Source organism: Erythrolamprus reginae, chromosome 9 (genome assembly GCF_031021105.1).
Source record: "Erythrolamprus reginae isolate rEryReg1 chromosome 9, rEryReg1.hap1, whole genome shotgun sequence".
Lineage (NCBI taxonomy): Eukaryota > Metazoa > Chordata > Lepidosauria > Squamata > Dipsadidae > Erythrolamprus > Erythrolamprus reginae.
Genome location: NC_091958.1, coordinates 26517175 through 26538026, shown reverse-complemented (window position 1 = coordinate 26538026; position 20852 = coordinate 26517175). Strand labels below are relative to the sequence as shown.

At 50.8% G+C, this 20852-nt stretch overlaps 2 protein-coding genes across 5 annotated transcripts; one reads left to right on the top strand and one right to left on the bottom strand.

Moving 5' to 3' along the window:
* Positions 1–1540: 1540 nt before the first annotated feature.
* ZNF319 (zinc finger protein 319) lies at positions 1541–9312 on the bottom strand. 3 transcript variants are annotated; one of them, XM_070760620.1, is made up of 3 exons: positions 9051–9312; positions 4121–4216; positions 1541–3986 (listed from the first exon to the last, which is right to left on the bottom strand). In XM_070760620.1, the coding sequence occupies exons 2-3, from the start codon at positions 4153–4155 to the stop codon at positions 2240–2242; spliced, it is 1782 nt and encodes a 593-aa protein (XP_070616721.1). In that variant the 5' UTR covers positions 4156–4216; positions 9051–9312; the 3' UTR covers positions 1541–2239. The 3 variants fall into 3 exon arrangements, with proteins under 3 accessions (XP_070616721.1, XP_070616720.1, XP_070616722.1); XM_070760619.1 differs by lacking the exon at positions 9051–9312 and adding an exon at positions 5836–6045; XM_070760621.1 differs by lacking the exon at positions 9051–9312 and adding an exon at positions 5738–5827.
* A 137-nt stretch (positions 9313–9449) lies between these two features.
* On the top strand, positions 9450–20152 carry USB1 (U6 snRNA biogenesis phosphodiesterase 1). Of its 2 annotated transcripts, none has more exons than XM_070760632.1 (7): positions 9450–9667; positions 11331–11491; positions 13295–13478; positions 15359–15412; positions 16646–16751; positions 17668–17751; positions 18345–20152. In XM_070760632.1, exons 1-7 carry the CDS (start codon positions 9519–9521, stop codon positions 18447–18449), a joined length of 843 nt encoding a protein of 280 aa, XP_070616733.1. In that variant the 5' UTR covers positions 9450–9518; the 3' UTR covers positions 18450–20152. The 2 variants fall into 2 exon arrangements, with proteins under 2 accessions (XP_070616733.1, XP_070616732.1); XM_070760631.1 differs by having other exon boundaries at positions 9454–9667; positions 18602–20152.
* The last annotated feature ends 700 nt before the right edge of the window (positions 20153–20852 follow it).

The following is a 20852-nucleotide window of genomic DNA, read 5'->3' as shown; positions in this document are numbered from 1 at the left end:
TGTTTAAATCTTGCCCTGAATACTGTTTATACTTTAAAAAAAATCAGATTACTGGTCTGTGGATTTAAAATGATCAATTTAGTGGTCCTAGAGGTCGGAAAGATTGGTGACCCCTGTTATAGTAGACAGGAGCCTCTCCGGTCCAGGGGGCAAAGGCAGCAAAGAATCAGGGGCCAGGAAGGGTCCTTGGCCAAATCAGCCTGAATGAACTGAGCCTGACTCTCCCAGGGGCAGAGCTGGGCTGCTAGGGCGGAACGGTGACGCGTGCTCGCCCCCGTGGCTCTGTGTGCTGGCTGAGTCCAGCGCAATTCTGCTACTGCACCTGGGCAGGGAGTGAAATCACACGCAGACAAGCAGGTGTGCATGTGGCAGTTTTGACAGGAGATGTTGCAGAGTTTCTATAATAATTTCCAAAGTTTAGAAAACACTGGACACCCGTCCTATTCCTAGATGTCTGCCATGAGATCACGGACTATACTTTTATCGGCCTTCTGTAGAGATCTGGTAACCCACAGTCCAACTGAGGAAGATAGAGAGCAGCTTTCCCATCGTAAACAGTTTGTGCCTGTGGTGCACCTGTGCGGCCGCGCGTGATTTCGCTCCCTGCCCAGGTGCAATAGCAGAACTGCGCTGGACTCCGCTCGCACTCACAGCCACAGGGTGAGCACGCGTCACCGTTCCCCCTTAGCAGCCCAGCTCTGCCCAGGGGTCTCCAAGAACATTCAGAAGGGAGCTGGAGAAAAGGCTCAAGCAAGAAAGGAGGCGTAGCACAGAGACACAGTGGCTCTTGGGCAGGAGATGGGAAATAGGCTGACGAGGGTGGGTGGGTGGGAGGGGAGAGAAACAATGGAGCCTGCAGGAAGGAAGCCTACAAGGAAGACAAGCCGCCCAGGGGAGGGACGTCTTGGCTCTCCGGAAAGGGAGGGGCCTGCTTCCATCTCACCATATCCTGCCTAGTGGGCTCTGAGCAAAGCCTTTCAACCCCCCCCCCGCCCCCTCTACTCCGGACAAAGAAAAACTCCATTGGGTGCAGCTTTTGCAAGACTGTAAAACTGACATACAGCTGAGCTCCATGGTGGTTTTAAAAAAGGCTCTTCCCGAAGGAAGAATTCCCTAAAAGCTGCCTCTGGGATGCCCTGAAAAGGCCCAGGACCCAGAAGGAGAAGTCAGCACCTCTCCTTGCTCAGTCTCCACTCCCCCCCTCCGCAAGAGGGTTATACTCTGCTCCTCCCCCAAATAGGATCCACCGAAAGGGATCTGGGATAGAGAGGCCCCTCTTCTTCCTCCCCTCCCCCCATCAAAAAGGACAGTCTGCTTTTTTTTCAGCTGACCCCATGACCGGATTGCTACACTCTTCTAATTTAACGTAGTAAGTGGTTCTACGTACCTCGTACATGTGTATATACATATGCACCACACCTGCTCCATGCACACCAATGGAGACGTGCAGAAGCTCACCTATCTCAAATCTGGTTTACCTGACTGGCAAGGGCACCCTTTTTGCCCTCGGGCCTTTGGGTTCCAAAAGACACAATTCCAGGACAGATCAGTGCAGTTTTAATGTTTTCTGTCCAAGCTTTTCAGTTGCATGTCTTGAATGTTTACATTTCTCAGAGGTTACACAGAGAAGCCTATCTATTTATGCCACAAGGGAGGGATAAGAGGAGGAAGAGGAGGCTGGGGGGAAGCGGGGGGAGGGTCTGCTCTAGCTTTATAATACGTTTAAATAGATAAATCAAGTTTTTTCTCCAGGCCCTTCCTGCTTCCAATGGCTGGAGTGGGGAGGAAATTCGGTCCTAATGGCTGCAGACTATTGAAGCCAAACACCCCCCCCCCCCACGCCAGGACTGTCGTTTGGAGCATCTGCATGGAGAAGCCATGGCACTGAGTCAGAGGAGGCCTTTCAGCCGGGCGTACGTGCCTCTTCCGAGCCCTTCTTCTCGGCGGTTCTCAGAGTCCTGCTCCAGCCTTCCCAAACAGCAGAGGCTTCACTCGGGACTCGGGAGGCAGCCCTTCCCTTCATAGACACTGGAGTCCCGGCACGGGGGAAGGCCGGAGCCTGGCAGGCTTCAAGAGCCAGTTCTTCTGAGGCCAGAGACGGCCTTGGCCGTGCGCGGCCCCTGTGCTCCTGGGGCTTAGTTCACTCGGCTCGTTGGGCGCACGGAAGGGCTCTCTGTTGGCAGGCAGGCTGGCCCCGGCTCCAGAAGGGCCCGGGAGCTGCGCTAGGCAGAGGAGCGGCTCAGGGCAGGCAGGGCGCCACCGTGTAAGTGCCTTCTGTGGCGGTGTGCTGCGCGCTGTGCTCCTGCAGCAGGCCCAGGTCCAGGAAGCGCTCGCCACACCACATGCACTTGTAGTGCTGCTCGCGGGTGTGGACCCCGTGGTGCTTGTTCAGGTGCTCCCGCTGTTTGAAGGCCTTCTCGCAGGAGGGGCACTTGTAGGGCTTCTCCCCCGTGTGGACCCGCCGGTGGCGCTGCAGGTCGGAGGCGTACTTGAAGCGCTTCTGGCAGTCCGGGCACTTCAGGGGCCGCTCGCGGGCCGGGTCGCAGCGGTGCTGCACGAACTCCGAGGAGGAGAAGAAGCGGCGCTCGCAGAGGGTGCAGCGCAGGGGCTTCTCGGCGCAGTGTGAGGCCAGCTGATGCTTCTGCAGGGCCGAGGCCCGCTTGTAGGCCTTGCTGCAGGAGGTGCACTTGAAGGGCCGCTCGGCGCTCTGCACGCAGCGGTGGCGCAGCAGCTCGGAGGACTGGCTGAAGCCCTTCTGGCAGGCGTTGCACTTGAAGAGGTTCTCGATGCCGTGGACGTGCTGGTGGTAGAGCAGGTGGGCCGGCTGCACGAAGCCCTTCTCGCACAGGGAGCACTTGAACGGCGGTGGGGCAGCCTCCTGCTCCGCGGACGGGGCAGGGGTGGCGGCCTTGTGGGTGCGGCGGTGGCGCATGAGGGCGTACTGCTGCTTGAAGCTCATCTGGCAGAGGTCGCACTGGAAGGGCCGCTCGGTGCTGTGGGTGCGCTCGTGCTGGCGGAGATCGGAGGGCCGTCGGAAGGCCTTGTGGCAGGCGGCGCAGCGGAAGGGCCGCTCCCCGCTGGGCGTGCAGGGGTGCTGCAGCAGCTCCGAGGACTCCTTGAAGTGCAGCTCGCAGACGTTGCAGCGGAAGAGGTGGGCCTCGCCTGAGTGGGCGTACATGTGGCGCACCAGGTGGGAGCGGTGCTTGAAGGCCTTCTCGCAGACGGTGCACTTGTAGGGCCGCTCAGCGCTGTGGGTGCGCTTGTGGTGCACCAGGTGCGAGGACTGGCTGAAGCTCTTGTCGCACAGGCTGCACTTGTAGGGCTTCTCCCCGGTGTGCACCCGCTCATGGCGCGACAGCTCCGAGAGGTGCTTGAACGGCTTCTGGCAGATGGAGCAGCTGTAGGGCTTCTCCGCCGGCGTCCGGTTGAGGGCCGCCGGCTGCTGGGGTGGGGCAGGTTCCTCAGGGGCCACTGCTGCTGCCGCAGCCGCCTTGTAGGTCTTCTCACAGATGGAGCACTTGACGGCTGTGCTGCCGTTGTGGACGCTGTGGTGCTGGGCCAGGGAGGTGAGCAGGGAGAAGCCCATCTTGCAGACGCCGCAGACGAAGGGCTTCTGCTCCACCTGCAGGCACTGGTGCTCCAGGAGATCCGTCGCCTGGTGGAAGATCTTCAGGCACTGGGTGCACTGGAAGGAGCGGTCGTGGCTGCCTTGGAGGCACTGGTGCTCCTGGGGGTTGGAGAGGTGGGACAGGTCGTGCCCACAAACCCCACATTTGGGGGAGGCCTCCCCTCCACCGCTGGCAGAGATGGGCGGGTGCTGCAACCCGCTGGGCTCCGGCTGCAGGAGGATACCGTAGACGGCGCAGCCCAAAGGGTTCTCGCTCACCGCACTGGGCGGGATGGGGTGCTCTGGAAGGGTAGCCGTGGCCCCGTGGTGCGGGGGCTGCTGGGAGGGTGGCGGCTGCTGGGACCAGGTTTCTGACATGCTGGGGAGAAAAAGAGGGGGGTTCCACAATCAGCGGTTGTGCAGCTCAACTGAGGCAGAGCAATCAAGGAAAGCTATTCCTAGAGGACGATCACTAGAGTGGTCGTGCGAATCCTCGGAGGAGGGGCCAGCTACCTTTGAGACACATCAGACCAAAGCAGGCCGGACATCCCGGTGATCACCTTGTAGTCCCAGCCCCTTGTCCTTCTTCCAGAAAGCCTCTCGGGGAACCTGCAAAGAAAGAAGAGGAGGTCAGTAAGAATCACCAGCAACTTCCTTTCCGGCAGAAGCGGGCTTCAGGTTTGGGATCAGGTTGCAAGGTTCCTTTTCATGAAACACAGCATTGGAAGCTGGGGATCAGAATCAACAAGAGAGTTTTGCTAACCAGGCCCCTATTTCAAGATCTGCCTCCCCTACCAGGAATCCCTGAACTGAAATATTTTGCTTTCTTCACTGCTTATCTGGAGTTTCCCCAATTCCGAAACCAAGAAGTCATTGGAGCAACAGAAATGCTGGTGCCTATTGCTTCAGGCCAGGGAGTTCTTTTTAAAAATAAAATAAAATAAAATTGGAAGTTAGGATCTGTGATCACCAGCCTGGAGAGCAGTGTCTGCTCAGTTGCTGGTGGGCTTCATTACAATCAGAAAAATACTCACTGCAAGGACCACCGATGGAAAGAGAAGAAAACGCAAAGGAGCCTTAGGCTCAATGGCCTTTCTTTCAAAGGAAGTGACAGAATTGCCTAAGACTGTCCACAGGGCCTAGAGCTCCTCATGTTTTCTCTCAGCTTTTGGCTCCACAGCTGCTCATGGGGCGTCCCTACTCTCAATCCCTGGGTGACTCTTCTGCCTTTGGGGGTCAGAGGTGGGCTGCTAAGTTGGAACAGTGACGTGTGCTCGCCCCTGTCCTTTGAGTGCTAGCAGTGTCCAGCGCAATTACGCTACTGCATCTGGGCAGGTAGCGAAATCGCGCACAGACACGCAGGTGCACCTGTGTATCAGCGTAGTAACCGTGGAGTCCAGGGCAATTCTGCTACTGCACCTGGGCAGGGAGCAAAATCGTGCATGGACATGCAGAAGCGCCACAGTCATTCCTGCATGTCCGTGCACAATTTCGCTCCCTGCCCAGGTGCAGTAGCAGAATTGCCCTGGACTTCACTAGCACTCAGAGCCACGCAAGCACATGTCACCGTCCCTCCTTAGCAGCCCACCTCTGGATGGGGTCCCAGCGCACCCCAGAACGGAAGAGCTGCTTTCCCTGCCGCTTCTCTCCACTGAGGCGGCCGGGCAGCAGTATCAGGGGGTTCCGCAGTCAAATCCTCACGAGGATGGGAACAACCCCGCGCCTCAGCCGAGCCTGGCGCTGGTTCCTATGGGGGGGGGGCTCTAGGAGGACGGCACAAGCCCCACCGGGCACCCAAAGTGCCGCTCACCCCCCCCCCCAGCTCCGCAGAGCGGCCGCCTCTTTCCGCTTCTCCGAAGGCGGGGAAGGGTAGCACAAAGGCCGCCTCAGGCCTTCGGGACCGCCTTTCCCTCGCCGGCTTTGATGGAGGCGCGCAGAAGCGCCGCCTCGGCCCTCTCGGCTTCCAATCCACGCCGCGACCCGCAAGGCCGGCCTCGCTGCTCCCGGGCCGCCATTCCTCGGCCGCCGCGTTGCGTTCCGAGCTGAGGTGGTTGTGGGGGGAAACCCGGCGGGCGACCGAGAGGAGCGGTGGGGCGGCGGCCGGAAGCCCCGGAGGCCGAGGGCGCCCACCTGCGGGATTCCCGGGCGAGGCGGGCCCGGCGCCCTTCCGTTCGGCCTCTCAGCGGCCTGGCTCGCCCGAGGCTCCCCGGCGCCGCCCTCCTGCCTACCTGGGGCCTGGCGCGCCGCTACGATCCCCGGGCTCGCGTAGCGGGCAGGCGGGCAGGCGAGGCCGGCTGGCTGAGGAAGCGGGGAGGGGGGGCACCGGCGGGCGGGCGAGGAGGCGCCTGGAGGAAGGGGCGGCGCCGGAGAAGAGCCGCGGAATCGGCGCTGCCCTCTGCCGGACCGCAGGGGCAGCCGCATCGGACGCGAGGGGGAACTGGGGCGGGCGGGCGAGCGCCCCTGGTGGTGGGTCCGCCCAGTTGGCAGGCAAGGAACGCCTGGTTGGGGCCTTGGCGGCGGCCGCGGACAAACCCTCTCTTCCTTCCGCTACCCTGCGGCGGGTCCAAGGGGAAGGGGCCGAAGAACGCCGGGCACCAGCAGGCCGAGCTGGCCTGCCCGTTGTGCCAACCGCCAAATGGCTCCTCTTGGAAGCCGCAGGGCTTCTGCCAGGGCTAAACAGGGTTGCCCGGCGCTTTTGGTAGCGGCGGCCCTGGCCCTTCCTCCAGGCTCCCCGAGGCCAGCCTTGCACCAGGCCGCCTGTTTTGCTCTGGCCCAAGTCAGGTCAAATATGCATTTTTGAACTGGGCCTTTTAAATGGGAACCAATAAATATCAATATTCTTTTATAGTCTAATCTGAGGGATTAGCAACCTTCCTCATCCCAATTTTGTATCATCTGGGATTTTTGTTACCACACTTTTTGTCCCCTCATGTCCTTTATATATATTTTTTAAAAGGTTGAAGAGCCCTGGTGGGCAAGGCCGAGGAAACAATTATTTACCCCAAGTTTCTGGGAGTTTAAAGTGCATACAGTGAGATCTGGAGTTTATGCCTCAAACTAAGTTACAATCAGAATAATAGTGGACCAGAGGAATGCTGTCGATATAATTTACTTAGACCATAAGCTGCTACTTGATAAAATAGAAAAATGTGGGCTAGACAACATCACCACCAGGTTGATTTGTAACTGGCTGGGCAACCACAGCCAACAGGCCTCAATAGAACTGCATTTACATGGAGGAAGGTATGGAGTGGGGTATCCCAGGGCTGTTTTACGCCCAGTAGTCTTCAAGATATTCATCAATGGTTTGGATGAGGGGATAGATGGGAAACTCATCAAATTTGCAGATGACATCAAGCTAGCAGAAATAGCCAGAAGAGAGGCTTAAGATACAGAAGGGTCTTGACAGAGTTCAACATTGGGCACTAACAAAATGGAATTCCATGGTGAAAAAGTAAGGTTCTACATTTAGGCAAGAAAAATAAAATGCACAGGGTACAGGATATGTAATACCTTGCTCAATAGTAGTGACTGTGAGAGGGATCTTGGAGTCCTAGTGGACAACCACTTAAATATGAGCCAGCAATGTGCAGCAACTTCCAAAAAAGCCAACAGAGTTCTAGGCTGCATGAAGTGTTCATATCATTTTATAATGCCTTGGTAAGGACATACTTAGCATATTATATCTAATGTTGGTCCTCACGATGTAAAAAAGTTGAGATTCTTGAAAGAATGCAGAAAAGAGCAACAATTATTAGGGGACTCGATAAAACATAAATAATGATTGCTGGAACTGGATATGTCTAGTCCAGTGATTTTCAACCTTTTTTGAGCCGCGGCACATTTTTTACATTTACAAAATTCTGGGGCACACCACCAACCAAAATGACACAAATCTAATAAATAAATAAATAAATACATACATACATACATACATACATACATACATACATACATACATAAATAACCCCCTCATATATACAATCCCATGTAACATCCCCTTATAAATACCTGTACAGTCAATCATCAATCATCCCTCCTGAAATTTATACCACTGTCTCATTTCTGGGTACTTCTCCTGTCTTTCCCCCTTTTCTCTCTCATGTTTCTCATTTCTCTCTCTTCCTCCCTTTTTCCCTCATTCCTTCTCTCCCTACCTTTCTCTCTCTTTCCTTTCTCTCATTCCCTTTCTCTCTATCCTTTCTATCTCTCACTTGTTCTTTCTCTCCCTCCCTTTCTGTCTCTTTCCTTTCTCTCATTCCCTCTTTGTCTCCTGGGGCTGACTGCGCCTGCCCTCCACCCCCCACCGCGGAGGGAAAGCATTTGGCATCGGCACCGCCAACCCCCCCTCCACGAGCAGCAAAAGCCTCAGCGACGGAGCCGAAAGGCAAACGACGCGATCCGTCACTTAGGCTTTTGCTGCTCCTGGAGGGGGGGGGGAGGATTTTCTCCTCCCCGCCGCCCCGGCAGCCAAACGTCACTGAGGCTTTGGGCATCGGCGCCTTCCCCTCCACGAGCAGCAAAAGCCTCAGCGACGGAGCCGAAAGGCAAACGGCGTGCCCCATCGCTGAGGCTCTTCCTGCTCGTAGAGGGGTGGCGCTGATGCTCCCTCTCGCCGCCCCCATCTCCCCGCGACCGCCTGGGGCCGCTGCAGCCGGCACGCTCCCGCTCCCACCGACAGTGCCCTCCCGCCGGGCCCAAAGGACACTTGCCGCCGACGCCAGGAAACTCCAGCTGGGCGGGGCACTGCCGGTGCCTCCGAGCTCCCACTCGCTCTCCTTTTCCCCGCCTTCCTTCTTTGGGGCCCAGCAGGAGAGCGCCAGAAACTGCGGCAACGGGCAGGAACCGGGGGACAGCTGCGAGTGGGAGCTCGGAGGCACCGGCAGCGCCCCGCCCAGCTGGAGCTTCCCTAGGAGCTTGGCGGCACATCTGACTGTGTCTAGTGTGCCATGGCACACCGGTTGGGAAACGCTGGTCTAGTCTAGTCTTATGAAAAGAAGGACTAGAGGTGACATGGTAGCAATGTTCCAATATCTCAGGGATTGCCATAAAGAAGAGGGAGTCTATTCTCCAAAGCACCTGAGGGTGGAACAAGAATCCATGGGTGGAAACTAATTAAGGAGAGAAGCAACTTAGAACTAAGGAGAAATTTCCTGACAGTTAGAACAATTAATCAGTGGAACAACTTGCCTCCAGAAGTTTTAAATGTTCCAACACTGGAAGTTTTAAAGAAGAGATTAAATAAGCATTTGTCTGAAGTTGTGTAGGGTTTCCTGTCTAAGCAGGGGGTTGGACTAGAAGACCCGCAAAGTCCCTTCCACCTGTTATTCTATCCTAGCAGGTGCCATCTGTACTCTTCAGCCATTTACAGAGAGGCAACCTCACCCATTGCTGAATGGATCTCATCGCAAGGAAATATTTCCTCACCTACAACAGATCCTACCTTCTTTTAATGTAAGCCCATCACATTTTGTCCTGATTTCTAGATGACAGCTTTTCAGATGGTTCTCACTTAATGACCACAATTGAGCCCAGAATTTACATTTCAAGTCATTGTGATTATTAAGAGGTCACCACCACATGATTTAAAGCAAATTACTGGAAGTCATTAAGCAGAAGAAATGGTTCTTAAACAAATCAATTCTTCATAATGAGCATTTCCTTTTTTAAAAAGAATCCTAAGCAGGAGGGAGAGGCCGCTTCCGCTTCCACTGACCCTCCTCCGGTTGGTGAGGGAGTCGGAGCGTGGGGGGGACGGGACGGGACTCCACGCTCAGTTGCTCGACGTGAGGGGGAGCCACCCGAACGTTGGGCCCACCGGAAGCGGAAGTAGCCAACTCTATAGGCCGTGAGTCCTCCCAGTGGGGCGGGGCGTCATTTCTGCGCAGGCGTGAGGCTTCGGCTTCCGGCCATGAGGGCGGCGCTGGTGGACTACAGCAGCTCCGGCTCGGAGGGCGAGAGCGAGGCAACCACCGCCGGCGCCGCCCGGGACAGGAGTAGCGGGGAGGTTCGGCCCAGCGCGGCGGTGGGCGGCCGTGAATTCCCCCCTCGGGACTGCAGGTGAGCCGCTTCCCAGCGTCCGGGGAGGCTCCGAAGAACGAGGCGGCTGGGTCTCCCGCGTCCGGCCTGCCTTCCCCGGGCGGAACGCTTTTCCCGGAGCCGAGGGCTGGGAGCCCGAGGTCCCGTCCCGCCCAGACTCCTCCAGCGTCAGCCAGTCCGCTTTCCCCGCGGTGGGTGCTGCTGTGGGCGGAGGGGCGGCCGGGCCTTTTGGCTCCAACTTGGCCTAGCCGCACTAATAATGCCTGAAGGCTCCGACGCCGTCATAACTATCTCTCCGGTGTGCGCGGAGGAGGAAGAAGAAGCACGCGGCCTTTCCATCTGCTTCCAAAGGCTGCTTGGTTGCAGCACAAGGGCCACAACTGGAATAGGCGGCCAGAGGATGGTTCTTCATCTTCCTGGTGGGGAAAGTGGTAGAGCCCCATATTCAGAGCTGGGCTGCTGAGGTGGGACGGTGATGTGTGCTCGCCCCCGTGGCTCTGAGTGCTAGCGGAGTCCAGCGCAATTCTGCTACTGCACCTGGGCAGGTAGTGAAATCGTGCGCAGACACGCAGGGGCATGGTGCCCCTGCGTGTCTGCGCACAATTTCACTACCTGCCCAGGTGCAGTAGCAGAATTGCGCTGGACTCCATGGTTACTGTGCTGAAACATGGGCATGGGGAAATTGATTCTCCTGGGCCCTTCCGCTTTGTGTATGGTCTGAATGAGATGCATGATTGTTTTTATATTAAGGGTTGTAAAGTGTTTTTAGGTATTGGATTTGTACTGTTTTTGTTGTGAGCCGCTCTGAGTCCGCGGAGAGGGGCAGCATGCAAATCTAATAAATAAATAAACATGGGCGCACCTGCATGATAGTGCACAATTTCACTCCCTGCCCAGGTGCAGTAGCAGAATTGTGCTGGATTCCACTAACACCTCGCTGTTCCACCTTAGCAGCCCACCTCTGACAGTATTCATTGAATACTGTTGAATCGAACCAATTTGGGTTGGTGCAGTATCAATTACATTTAGACTTATCTACCACTTCATAATCTCTTTACAGCCCTCTCTAAGCGCTTTACAGAATCAGCCTTTTGCCCCCAGCAGTCTGGGTCCTCATTTGACCCACCTCGGAAGGATGGAAGGCTGAGTCAACCTGGAGCCGGTGGTGAGATTTGAACTGCTGAACTACAGCTAGCAGTTAGCTGAAGGAGCCTGCAGTGCTGCACTCTCATGCACCACCCTGGCTCAAATAAACCGGTGCTATAAACTCCATAAACACAATAAGTAAAACTACAACAAAGTCAACATATTTTAAGCTATCCCGGATTAGTGTGTTCTGCAAAAGGCAGTTCTGCTCTTGGCTCAGTGAAATAGGCCTAGCTGTCAAGGCACCTTTTGTGGCCAGGTGCTCCTTCTTTAAAGGCTGAGAAAATTCTCATTAGACGAGCTGCAGATTTCTGACCTCTTTTGGCCATTTCTCCACTTGATATCAGTGGGGAGGAGATTGTCTCTCTGTGCCATTGTCCCAGAATTCCTCTTTGCCCTTTCCACTTACCCTAACTGGATAGGTGTTGCTATTGCACAGGGCTAGGGGACAACTGCAACGACTGTCCCAGGGCTGTTTGTGTTCTGATCTTGGAGCAGAAAATGCTTCTGGTACCAACTCTCTCCATTCGTTTTGCAGAGCCGCAATGCCCCCCCTCCCCTTGCCAGACAGTGTCCGGAGGATGTTCAGGGATCAGGAAGAAAAGGAAAGGGTGGTGGATGACTGCAGTAAACATGAAGGCCGCCTGCGGACATTTCCTCACGAACAAGGCAACTGGGCAACCCATGTATACATGCCGTGTAAGTCTCTTGATGTTTTCCCGTTTCTCTGGAAGAGGAGTGGAGAATTGGCGCTGGCCCACCTTTATGGTTGCCTTGAGCAGACTGGAACACAGGAAGAGCAAGGCTTTCAGTGCTTCTGACCTGCCCAGAGAGCTAATGTTTCCAAACATTTCTAAAGCAATGAAAGAACTTTGAGTTTCCCCAGGGGGGGAGGGGGAAGACACTTGTGTATTTTTTTCATATGCCCAATTTGATTATTCCTTTCCATAAGTGCTTTGGAGAAATGCAGTGTAAAATTGAAGGAACTGGGGTGGGATTTAATATTATTAGCCGCCCAGAGTCCATGGAGAGGGGTGGCATACAAGTCCAATTAATAAATAAATTATTCCTCAGCCCCTCCACCCCATTATAGTCAGATCACACCCTGGTATCGTTGAGATTCTCTTAAGCCACTCCTGCCTACAGGGAGACCACCTGAGTGGGCTACCCTGTCAACTGATGGACCCAAATGGGTTCCAGAGGGAACTGGGGGATGTGGGGGTTGGGGGAGGGCTGTGCAGAGGAACCTGTTGAACACCCAATACATAAGGATTGGTTCCCAGTTGGAGCATTGTTCAGGCCCATATGGGATGCCTGGTGAAAGGTTTTGCTCATTTATCTGGGGAATTTCGATTCTGTTTGACCCAAGGAAGTGAATAGAATCCTCAGCGTGGACAGAGCGGCCATCTGTCAGTTAGACCCTTATCCCTGCTGATTGGTGACTGGTGGCTTCAGGCAGGAGGGCCCTTTAAGGAGTCCCTAGTTGACCCCCTCCTCAAAAAAAACATTGCTTGATCCCACTTGCCTGGAAATTTTTGTCCCATTTCCTACCATTCCTTTTTAGAGAACCTGTTAGATAAAGTGGTTGCTTGGCAACTTTTGGAGATCTGGACAGCTTCCTGTCGGGATGTAGGCTTGGTTATTGGAGAGAAACAGCACTGATTGCCCTTGTGGATGATCTCTGGTGAGAGCAGGATAAGGACGAGGGCAGCCATCCTTGCTCTCCGTGCTCCCAGGACCTCCCAACACCATTGTCCGTTATTCTGACCACCCAAGGCAGAAGGGATGCCAAGGGACTGTGAAGCATGCAGAGAAAGGTCCCCAATATGTATGTGTTTCTTTGATTTTAAATGTTTAGTTTTTAAGAACATTTAAAATTAATTATCTTATTAATTGGCCTAGAAATGTTTTATTTATTGTATTTTTACTAAAATGTTGTAAGCCACCCCGAGTCCACAGAGAGGGGTGGCATATAAGTCCAATAAATAAATAAGTAAGTAGTAATAATAATAATAATAATAATAATAATAATAATAATAAAAAAAACAATAATAATAAACTGAAAATAAGAATTTCCTGACAGTAGTGGAGTAGGCTAGCTCTTGAAGTTGAAGGGCTGGATGGGGATCTGAGGATTGCTGGACCTGGCCGAGGGTGAATTTGCAGTCAGTCTGCTGCTTGGTAAATGGTCAACTCAATCATCTTGGCCATGCCCTCCCATGGCGGCCATCTTGCGAGGGTCCCTCCCAACCTTGGGCCTATATCTTGGGCCTTTCTGGCATCCTTGGCCAGGGCAAAAAGCATTTGTAAGGCAGCGGTCCTTAACTGGGTATTATTAGGGCACATTCTGTAATTGCTTGTTTGCAAACTGGGACTGTTTGCTGTTGAGATGCTTGTGTAAAAGAGTAGACTTGGGAGAGGGAATTGGGATGGAGTGGTAATATGTGAGACCAGGAAAAGGGGCCATATAGTTTAAGAGTGCTTGTTCTGTTTTTTCTACAGACAAAGCTGGGGAGGACTTCCTGGATTTACTGCAGCTCCTCCTGATCTGTGGGCGCACGTATGTGCCCCTTCTGACGGGACAGGAAGAATTCCACATCAGCCTCTCTCAAGGTGTTGTGTTGCGCCATCACTGGATCCACTCCTTTGTCCAGTCCCTCAAAGAACGCTTGGCCTCCTGCCACAGGTGAGGCCCATAGGCCATGCTGGCGGTGAGTTCCTATCGTGACTGAAAGGCTGGTAGGATAGGATTTAGAGGCCTCTTTGAAGAGGTTATTTGGAGTTTAACCGGGCTTCTGACAAGAGCAGATGAGCTGATATGGGCAAGGCAGAAACAGAAGCCCATCAGGTACTGATAAATGAGACCGCATACATAAAAACCCGTAGAAGGGACACCCGTTGTGGCTGCAAGCAGTGGCATTTTCCTTCTGCAGATTGTTTCTCAAATTTGGCAAGTTTTAAGCTGCATGGACTTCAACTCTTGCTGAGAAGGAAAGCCTCTATTCTCAATGATAGAGCTCCAGTCTCCTCCTCACCCAGCTGACATGATGCCTGAGAAGCACCTGTCCTTTAGGAGTCCTTGACTGCACTTCCTGCCCATGGAAGTGGCAGTCTTTGGGGTCATTTCTGCTAACATGTATTGGAGGCTCTTGCAAGATGGCTTCCATGGGAGCCCATGGCTGCCATGACTGAGTTACCATTCATCACGTAGCAGACCAGCTGCCAAAATGCTGTTTTGCCCCCCAGAGTGGCTCTGTGGGGCCCAACATGTTGCTGCAAATAAATATGATGTGAGAGGCTGGCGATTTGCTTGGCAGCCTGCAAGCTTCCATTTTCATCATTAGCTGTGATCTTTGGAGAGCAGACTGACCTCAACTCCATTAGCCCTTTGTAAAGCCCTAAAAAACCTCCCTATTTTTCATGCCCGGGACACTGAATGTGCCAAGAGCCCAGTTTCCTGGCTATATTGTTAATTGGCCAAGTATTTTGCTCTTGTATATGTTGAATTAGATACTTTCAATGTTTTTCACACGTTTCCTGTTTTTATTGTTTTAAAATGTTTATTTTTATTTTTAATCGTAATATATTTTCGGAATTGTAAGCCGCCCAGGGTCATTGAGGTGGGTGTCCATAGAAATTGAACTAGTACCTAAATTAGGCGACTGTCCCCAAATCTCAGCATGCAATGGCTGTACTTCCTGAGAATGCTTAGGAAGATAAATTTATCTCAGCATCTACTGTTGTCCTACTATCACAGCACCATTAAGAGTGTCTTGACATATGGCATACTAGCTTGGTATGGGAGCAGCTCTGTACCGAACAAAAAAGCTCTACAGAGAATTATTAAAACTGCCCAGAACATCATTGGGCTCCAGCTACCCGCCCTGGATGACATCTTCACATCTCGCTGTTCTAGGAAGGTGCATACCATTCTCAAAGACTCTTCTCATCCTGCTTACAATCTTTTTGAACTGTTGCCTTCTGGCAGAAGATACTGAACAACTAGAACTCGGGACTACACGTTTCCTGAATAGTTTTTATCCCAGAGCTATACTCGCACTTAACAACGAACTAAAGGGTCACCATCAGTGAACTGTTGGACAATATTACTCGGTTTGTCATGTAGATGGTTGAGTGGTTTAGGGTGGGGAATTTGTAGTGGGTGGGACATTTTATTCTATTTTTTAATTCTATTTTTTATTCTATTTTTAAATTTATCTATTCTAATTTTATATGTGGTGGGACTGGTCTCTGGGTGTCACACAACTTTCATTGCCAATGACAATTCGTTGTTTTGACAATGACAATAAATTTATTATTATTATATTATTATTATTATTATTATTATTATTATTATTATTATTATTATTATTATTATTATTATAATGAAAGAGGGGGAAATAGCACAATGATTAAATTGGTATAATTGAACTGGGTTTGAAGCTTGGAAGAGTCATCAGAAGGTCCTGGAGAAGCAGCGAGGTAGCCCTGACCAGCAGTTGTCTTGGGTCTCTCTTGTTTCGGCCTTTTGTTTCCACATCAGTTGGAATCTCTGCTGTTTTTCAGGTTCGTCTTCAGAGCTGATCAAGTGAAGGTTTATACCAATGAGACCAAAACCAGGTGGGTGAAGGATTGTTGATCTCCCCACTCAAAGAGATGCTAAGATCCTTGTGGTCTCAGAAAGTCCAGTGGGGCTTTTCCAACTCCAGGATAGGGGGTGCTCAAGGGATTTGTCTGCCCCAGTTACGATTCCAAACTGGGGGGATCTGAGTGGATGTCCTGAAGAAGAGGGGGTTCCATGGCATAGGGGCTACGGGGACTGGCAGAGGGAAAGGAGCTCTCTTGGAAATATTCTCCATGGAAACACCCCCCCTCCCGGCCCCAAACAGATGGGGGTGAAAGTGTCTATTCATCCTAACAAGGACTGCAATTCTTGTTCCTATTGGAAGTCCTGCAGCCTTATCACCTCAAGGTTCGACTACTGCAATGCTTTCTACATGGGGCTACCTTTGAAGAATGTTCGAAAACTTCAAACCGTGCAGAACGCAGCCGTGTCAGTGGTCATGGGCATGCCCATGTGTCTCCAACACTCCGCGGACAGAATTGGCTGCCAATTGGTTTCTGGATGCAATTCAAAGTGTTAGTTATGACCTATAATGCCCTGCATGGCATCGGACCAGATTACTTACGGGACCGCATTCTGCCACATGAATCCCAGCGTCCGGTTAGGTCCCACAGTGTTGACCTTCTCTAGGTCCTGTCATCTAGACAATGTCGCTTGGCGGGGCCTAGGGAAAGAGCCCTCTCTCTGGGGGGCCCCGGCCCTCCGGAACCAGCTCCCCCCGGAGATTCGTACTGCCCCCTTCATCTTCCGCAAGAGTCTTAAGACTCATTTATGTTGTCAGGCTTGGGGCAATTAGTTCTTAGCCCCTGACCAACGAATGATTGTATGATTGCTGTATGAATGGGTGTGATTGATTTTTAATTTACTTAGGGATTTTAGATTGCTGTGTAATTTTAATTTAATTGGATTGATTTTATAGTAATTTACTGTTTTTTTCTATATGTTGTAAGCCGCCCCGAGTCTTCAGAGAGAGGCGGCATAGAAATCCAGTTAGTGGTCCTTTGCCTTTACGCTGCCTCCTCTTTTCCTCCTGAGCTGTAAAACCTTTTGTGCTGTCAGTTTGGCATCACCCGAAAGCCCTGCGCATCTCCAAGAGAGCCTTTCTGTTTTCTGCACGTGCCCTTTTGCCATGTGCTCTTCTCTTGCGTTTGGGAACCCAGCAGCCATCCATGGAAGAGGCTGACCATGGAAGAGCTGCTGCAAGTTACTCTCTAAAAATCTCCTTGCAGGACCTTTGTTGGCCTAGAGGTCTCTTCAGGACATTCCCAAATGTTGGAGTTGGTTTCAGAAGTCAATGAGGTTACGCATGAATTTAACTTACAGCCTTTTTACAAGGTGAGGCTTGTACCATCTGAGGGAAAATAAGGAGTTACTGCTTTAGAACGAGTCTCTGGAAGAGGCTGAACGGTAACGGTTGAATCATCAATTAAGAAGCTTTTTAAATGCACTTCCAACAGCCCCAGTCGTCTTGTTCCCCTCCATGCTGCTTAGAATAGTCAGCATTCAGTTACCAATATTTGATTATTTTACCTCTGTTCTTTTATGAACTCTGGACTAACTTGCAATGCAGAATGTGGCCCCAGTTGGTTCTAAATGAAATATTACGTAAGATTTTAGATTCTGCTGAAATGAATAGGTTTACTTTAAAACTTAAAGATAAAGAACAGTGTGATTACTATAAGATCTGGGGAAAGTTTTATGAGTGGTTGGAAACTAAAAAAAAATAGAGAAATAATTTTCCTAATCACTTTTGAAGGAATACATGATGATTGAATTTTATTTTCCTAAAGACCCAGATGAAGAAATAAGGATTGGTGGCAGCAATGAATAAGGAGTTAACACAGCGATGAAAGGATTAAATTAGATATTGGGTTAAGATGTTTTGTAGATAGAAAAAGGAAATATAAGGGAATAGATTTTATAATATTGCTATCTGTGGATGAAATACGTCTCATGTGTAGTTAATTAATTTAGCAAAGATGATAAAAAGTATATTAAAGGCATTGTTAGGATTTTTTCCTAAATGTTTAATGTAACAAAAATCATTATTTTTAGGTACTGATTTTATGTTTTTTTTTGCTGCTTATGTTGTTTTTACTGTATGTTGGAGGGGAAAAAATGTTATGCCACCCCCCCACCCCCCAAAAAAGAAAGGTTGGCAGTCTGCACTTTGCCTGGAGTGTTCGGCCTGCTGTGCTTGGCTTTGCTGGCAGACCTTCCTCTGATCTTGACCACTGGTTGTTGTTCATAGGATCCCTCGTTCCACATGAGCCTCGCCTGGTGTGTGGGAGACATGTCAGAAGCCCTGGGAGGCCAGTGCATTCAGGAAATGCAGGTAACCAGCCTGGAAGCCTTTAGCTTGGGCAAAACTCACTGCCAGGCAAGGAGGAGGAGAGATCAAGTGGGGAATTAGCCTTGAGTGATTGCACAACCACAAGAGAACTGGGGTGCTCTGTCTCTCTCTCACTCTATCACACACACACACACACACACACACACACACACACACACACACAAAATCTGTTCCCAAGAGAAGGCAAATTGTTGTGTTATAGGCAGAATAAAACAAAGTCATCACTTTTGAACCCTACATTTGTAGTTCTGATTGTGTGTGCCTGACAGTAGCAGAGCACTACACGAGACAGTTGGGTCTCCATTCAGGTCATTCTATGTCCCAGTTTTGAAATGGACTTGGTTCAAACTTTAGGCATGTTCAAGGTGGATCCATGTTAGTCTCAGATCTCTTATAAGTCAGATTAGAAGATCCAGTTTGCTCACCTTTCTTCTTGGGTGAAGCCTGGAGTGGGTATAAAAACCCAACTGGCTGTGAGGGGTACAGCAGAAGATGGTGACCAGGGACAGCATGAGACATGCACTGATTGACTTAAAGAACCTCTGCGTTTCTTGACATGCCTTTTCAACTTGCAGATATGCCCAGGTCATACAGCCTTTCCTCTCCAGAGGGAATCTCCAAGATTTCCAAGCCCTTTCAATTGTTTTAGCAGTGGAAGACTGGGCAGGCAAATAGGATGACGGCATATGTGAAGGGGGCTCCTGGCATTTGCAGGGATCCAGCTGAGGTTGGGGACCAGCGGATAGCTGAAGAACTGAGCCAAGTTGGAGGCAAAGGTTTTTGCTGATGAATTTTGCCGGGCTGCTCTTATTTTGCCTCCCTGTTGTTGCAGGAGATTGTAGATGGCTTTGAGGACTCCACCCACTTCCTGCGAATTCTTGGGACCGAAGTCCGTTGCAAATCTGGCAATAAGGTCTTCTCGTTCCCGCTGAGATAGAGAAGGCCAGGAACAACAGCCAGCCTGCGATAGAAACCATCGGCCCTTTTCCAAAGATTATCAGAGGTGCCACCAGATTCCCATATGAAGTCCATTGGGAGCTCAAGCAGCCATGGCAGCAGCAGACCATCCAACAGCCTATTTCGGAGCCAAGGCCTCAGACGTCTGCCAGGCCAGCTCCCACTTCGTTCCACTCCAGTTCTCAGCTGCTAGAGAAACACAAAGTAGAGGAGCCACTGAGATGTTTCTCCAAGCTGTAGGACTTTTGTCTTGTAGAAAGCTGATCTCAGGATGAGAGACCCTTGGAAGGATGCCTTGGGCACGGAGTCTGGTCATTTTGAAAGTGAACCACAGGTGAAATGAAGAAAAGGGGAACCAATTTTCTTCATTGTTGGTTTCAGACACTTTGCTGAAAGGGTTCATCAAAGTTTTCTGGATAAGTGACTCTTCAGAACCTGCTTTGATCGTTCCGTTGGAATTGTGGCAAAAAAAGGTCATAAATAGGATAAAGTAAGAAATGTGTATTGTAGCACTGGAGTTAGGTGAGCTCTCCCATGCACATACTGACAGAATACTTAATTTCTCTAGGCCAACATCAAAACTAAACCTTTCATTTGTCCATCAAAAGCACAGCAGTGGCCTTGAACGACATTCAGATGTGCCCAACTCGCAAGAACTGGAAAAGGTAAACTCAGCACGATCCATGCTTATTTCCCTGCATTCTAGAGAGGAGCTGGGCAGGGCTGTGGAAAAAGAGTAAATGTGTTCCCCTGAAGGGCATGGTCTATGGAGGTAATCTTGAGATTTGTTTCTCACACTGTCATGATTGAAGAAAGAACCTTTCGGAATGCAATAAATCAAAATACTGGCAGAGAAATGTGGCAGGGGCAGATTACAGAACTGAAATGTTGCGGGCTTTTGGCTTAGTCACCACCCTCATTGGAATCCCACCAGTAGTGTCGACTTTGGTTCCTGGGATTGTTTTTTGGAGATACAGCAGTTTTGGGCAGTGTCCTGGTGGGCTTTGGGTCCCTTCTATTAAATGTCATCTCATGAGACTTCGGAATTGTGCCTTTTCTGCTCAGCTCATCCTCCCCTGGGGTTCCCAAATGCCCTCAAGAGCTCTGATGTGTTGCTGGAGCACCTGCTGGGTTTATTGGATTGTTTTATTCTGGGCTGCCTGGGGAGTGTTAGTTTTTTACTTTATTTATTGTTTTCTGTTTGTAAGCTGCCTATATTTTGTGGGGAGGATGGCTATAATAAATTGAAATAAAAAATGCATTTTGTTATAGAAAGTGTATTGAGCCAGAACAGAATATAAGTGTTTAGGCAGAATTTTTTCAATGCTCAATACATTATTTCTCTTGTAACTAATGTCTGTTTCTGTCTGACATATGGACCATTCATATCAGGTTAATAAAAATACAAGAGATATAAATACAAAAATGAAATGTCTTGATTACAGATTCAATTTTTGCTTCATTTGTCTCCATTTTAGACTCTATTTTGGAATTGTCACTATATGTTGGGTAATGTTTCAGCCCCCGCAGTTTGTTTGTTTGTTTATTTATTATTTAGATTTGTATGCCGCCCCTCTCCATTTTACTAACACACACACACACACACACACACACACACACACACAAACATACATACCATGCATAAATTGTACATGCCCGGGGGAGGTGTTTCAGTTCCCCCATGCCTGACGACAAAGGTGGGTTTTAAGGAGTTTACGGAAGGCAGGGAGAGTAGGGGCAGTTCTAATCTCTGGGGGGAGTTGGTTCCAGAGAGTCGGGGTCACCACAGAGAAGGCTCTTCCCCTGGGGCCCGCCAACAGACATTGTTTAGTTTACGGGACCCGGAGAAGGCCCACTCTGTGGGACCTAATCGGTCGCTGGGATTCGTGCGGCAGAAGGCGGTCTCGGAGATATTCTGGTCCAGTGCCATGAAGGGCTTTAAAGGTCATAACCAACACTTTGAATTGTGACCGGAAATTGATCAATTTGGTTGATGATATTTTGCCTCACTTACACAGGGCATCTGCCAATCATCCATGGCCGAAGCAAATTTGGTTCAAAGTTCTCCATATTGTACAGGCTGGTCAAATCCTGGGGGCTTTTCCAATATGAGGGGCAAACATTGG

Bases quoted from the DNA above. Each gene is read 5' to 3' on its own strand.
- ZNF319 (XM_070760620.1), bottom strand. From the start codon at position 4,155: ATGTCCGGCCTGCTTTGGTCTGATGTGTCTCAAAG. The intron at 3,987-4,120 runs GTAGCTGGCCCC...TTTTCTCCCCAG, and splicing joins TGGTCTGATGTGTCTCAAAG to CATGTCAGAAACCTGGTCCC.
- USB1 (XM_070760632.1), top strand. From the start codon at position 9,519: ATGAGGGCGGCGCTGGTGGACTACAGCAGCTCCGGCTCGGAGGGCGAG. The intron at 9,668-11,330 runs GTGAGCCGCTTC...TTCGTTTTGCAG, and splicing joins TTCCCCCCTCGGGACTGCAG to AGCCGCAATGCCCCCCCTCC. The intron at 16,752-17,667 runs GTGAGGCTTGTA...TGTTGTTCATAG, and splicing joins ACTTACAGCCTTTTTACAAG to GATCCCTCGTTCCACATGAG.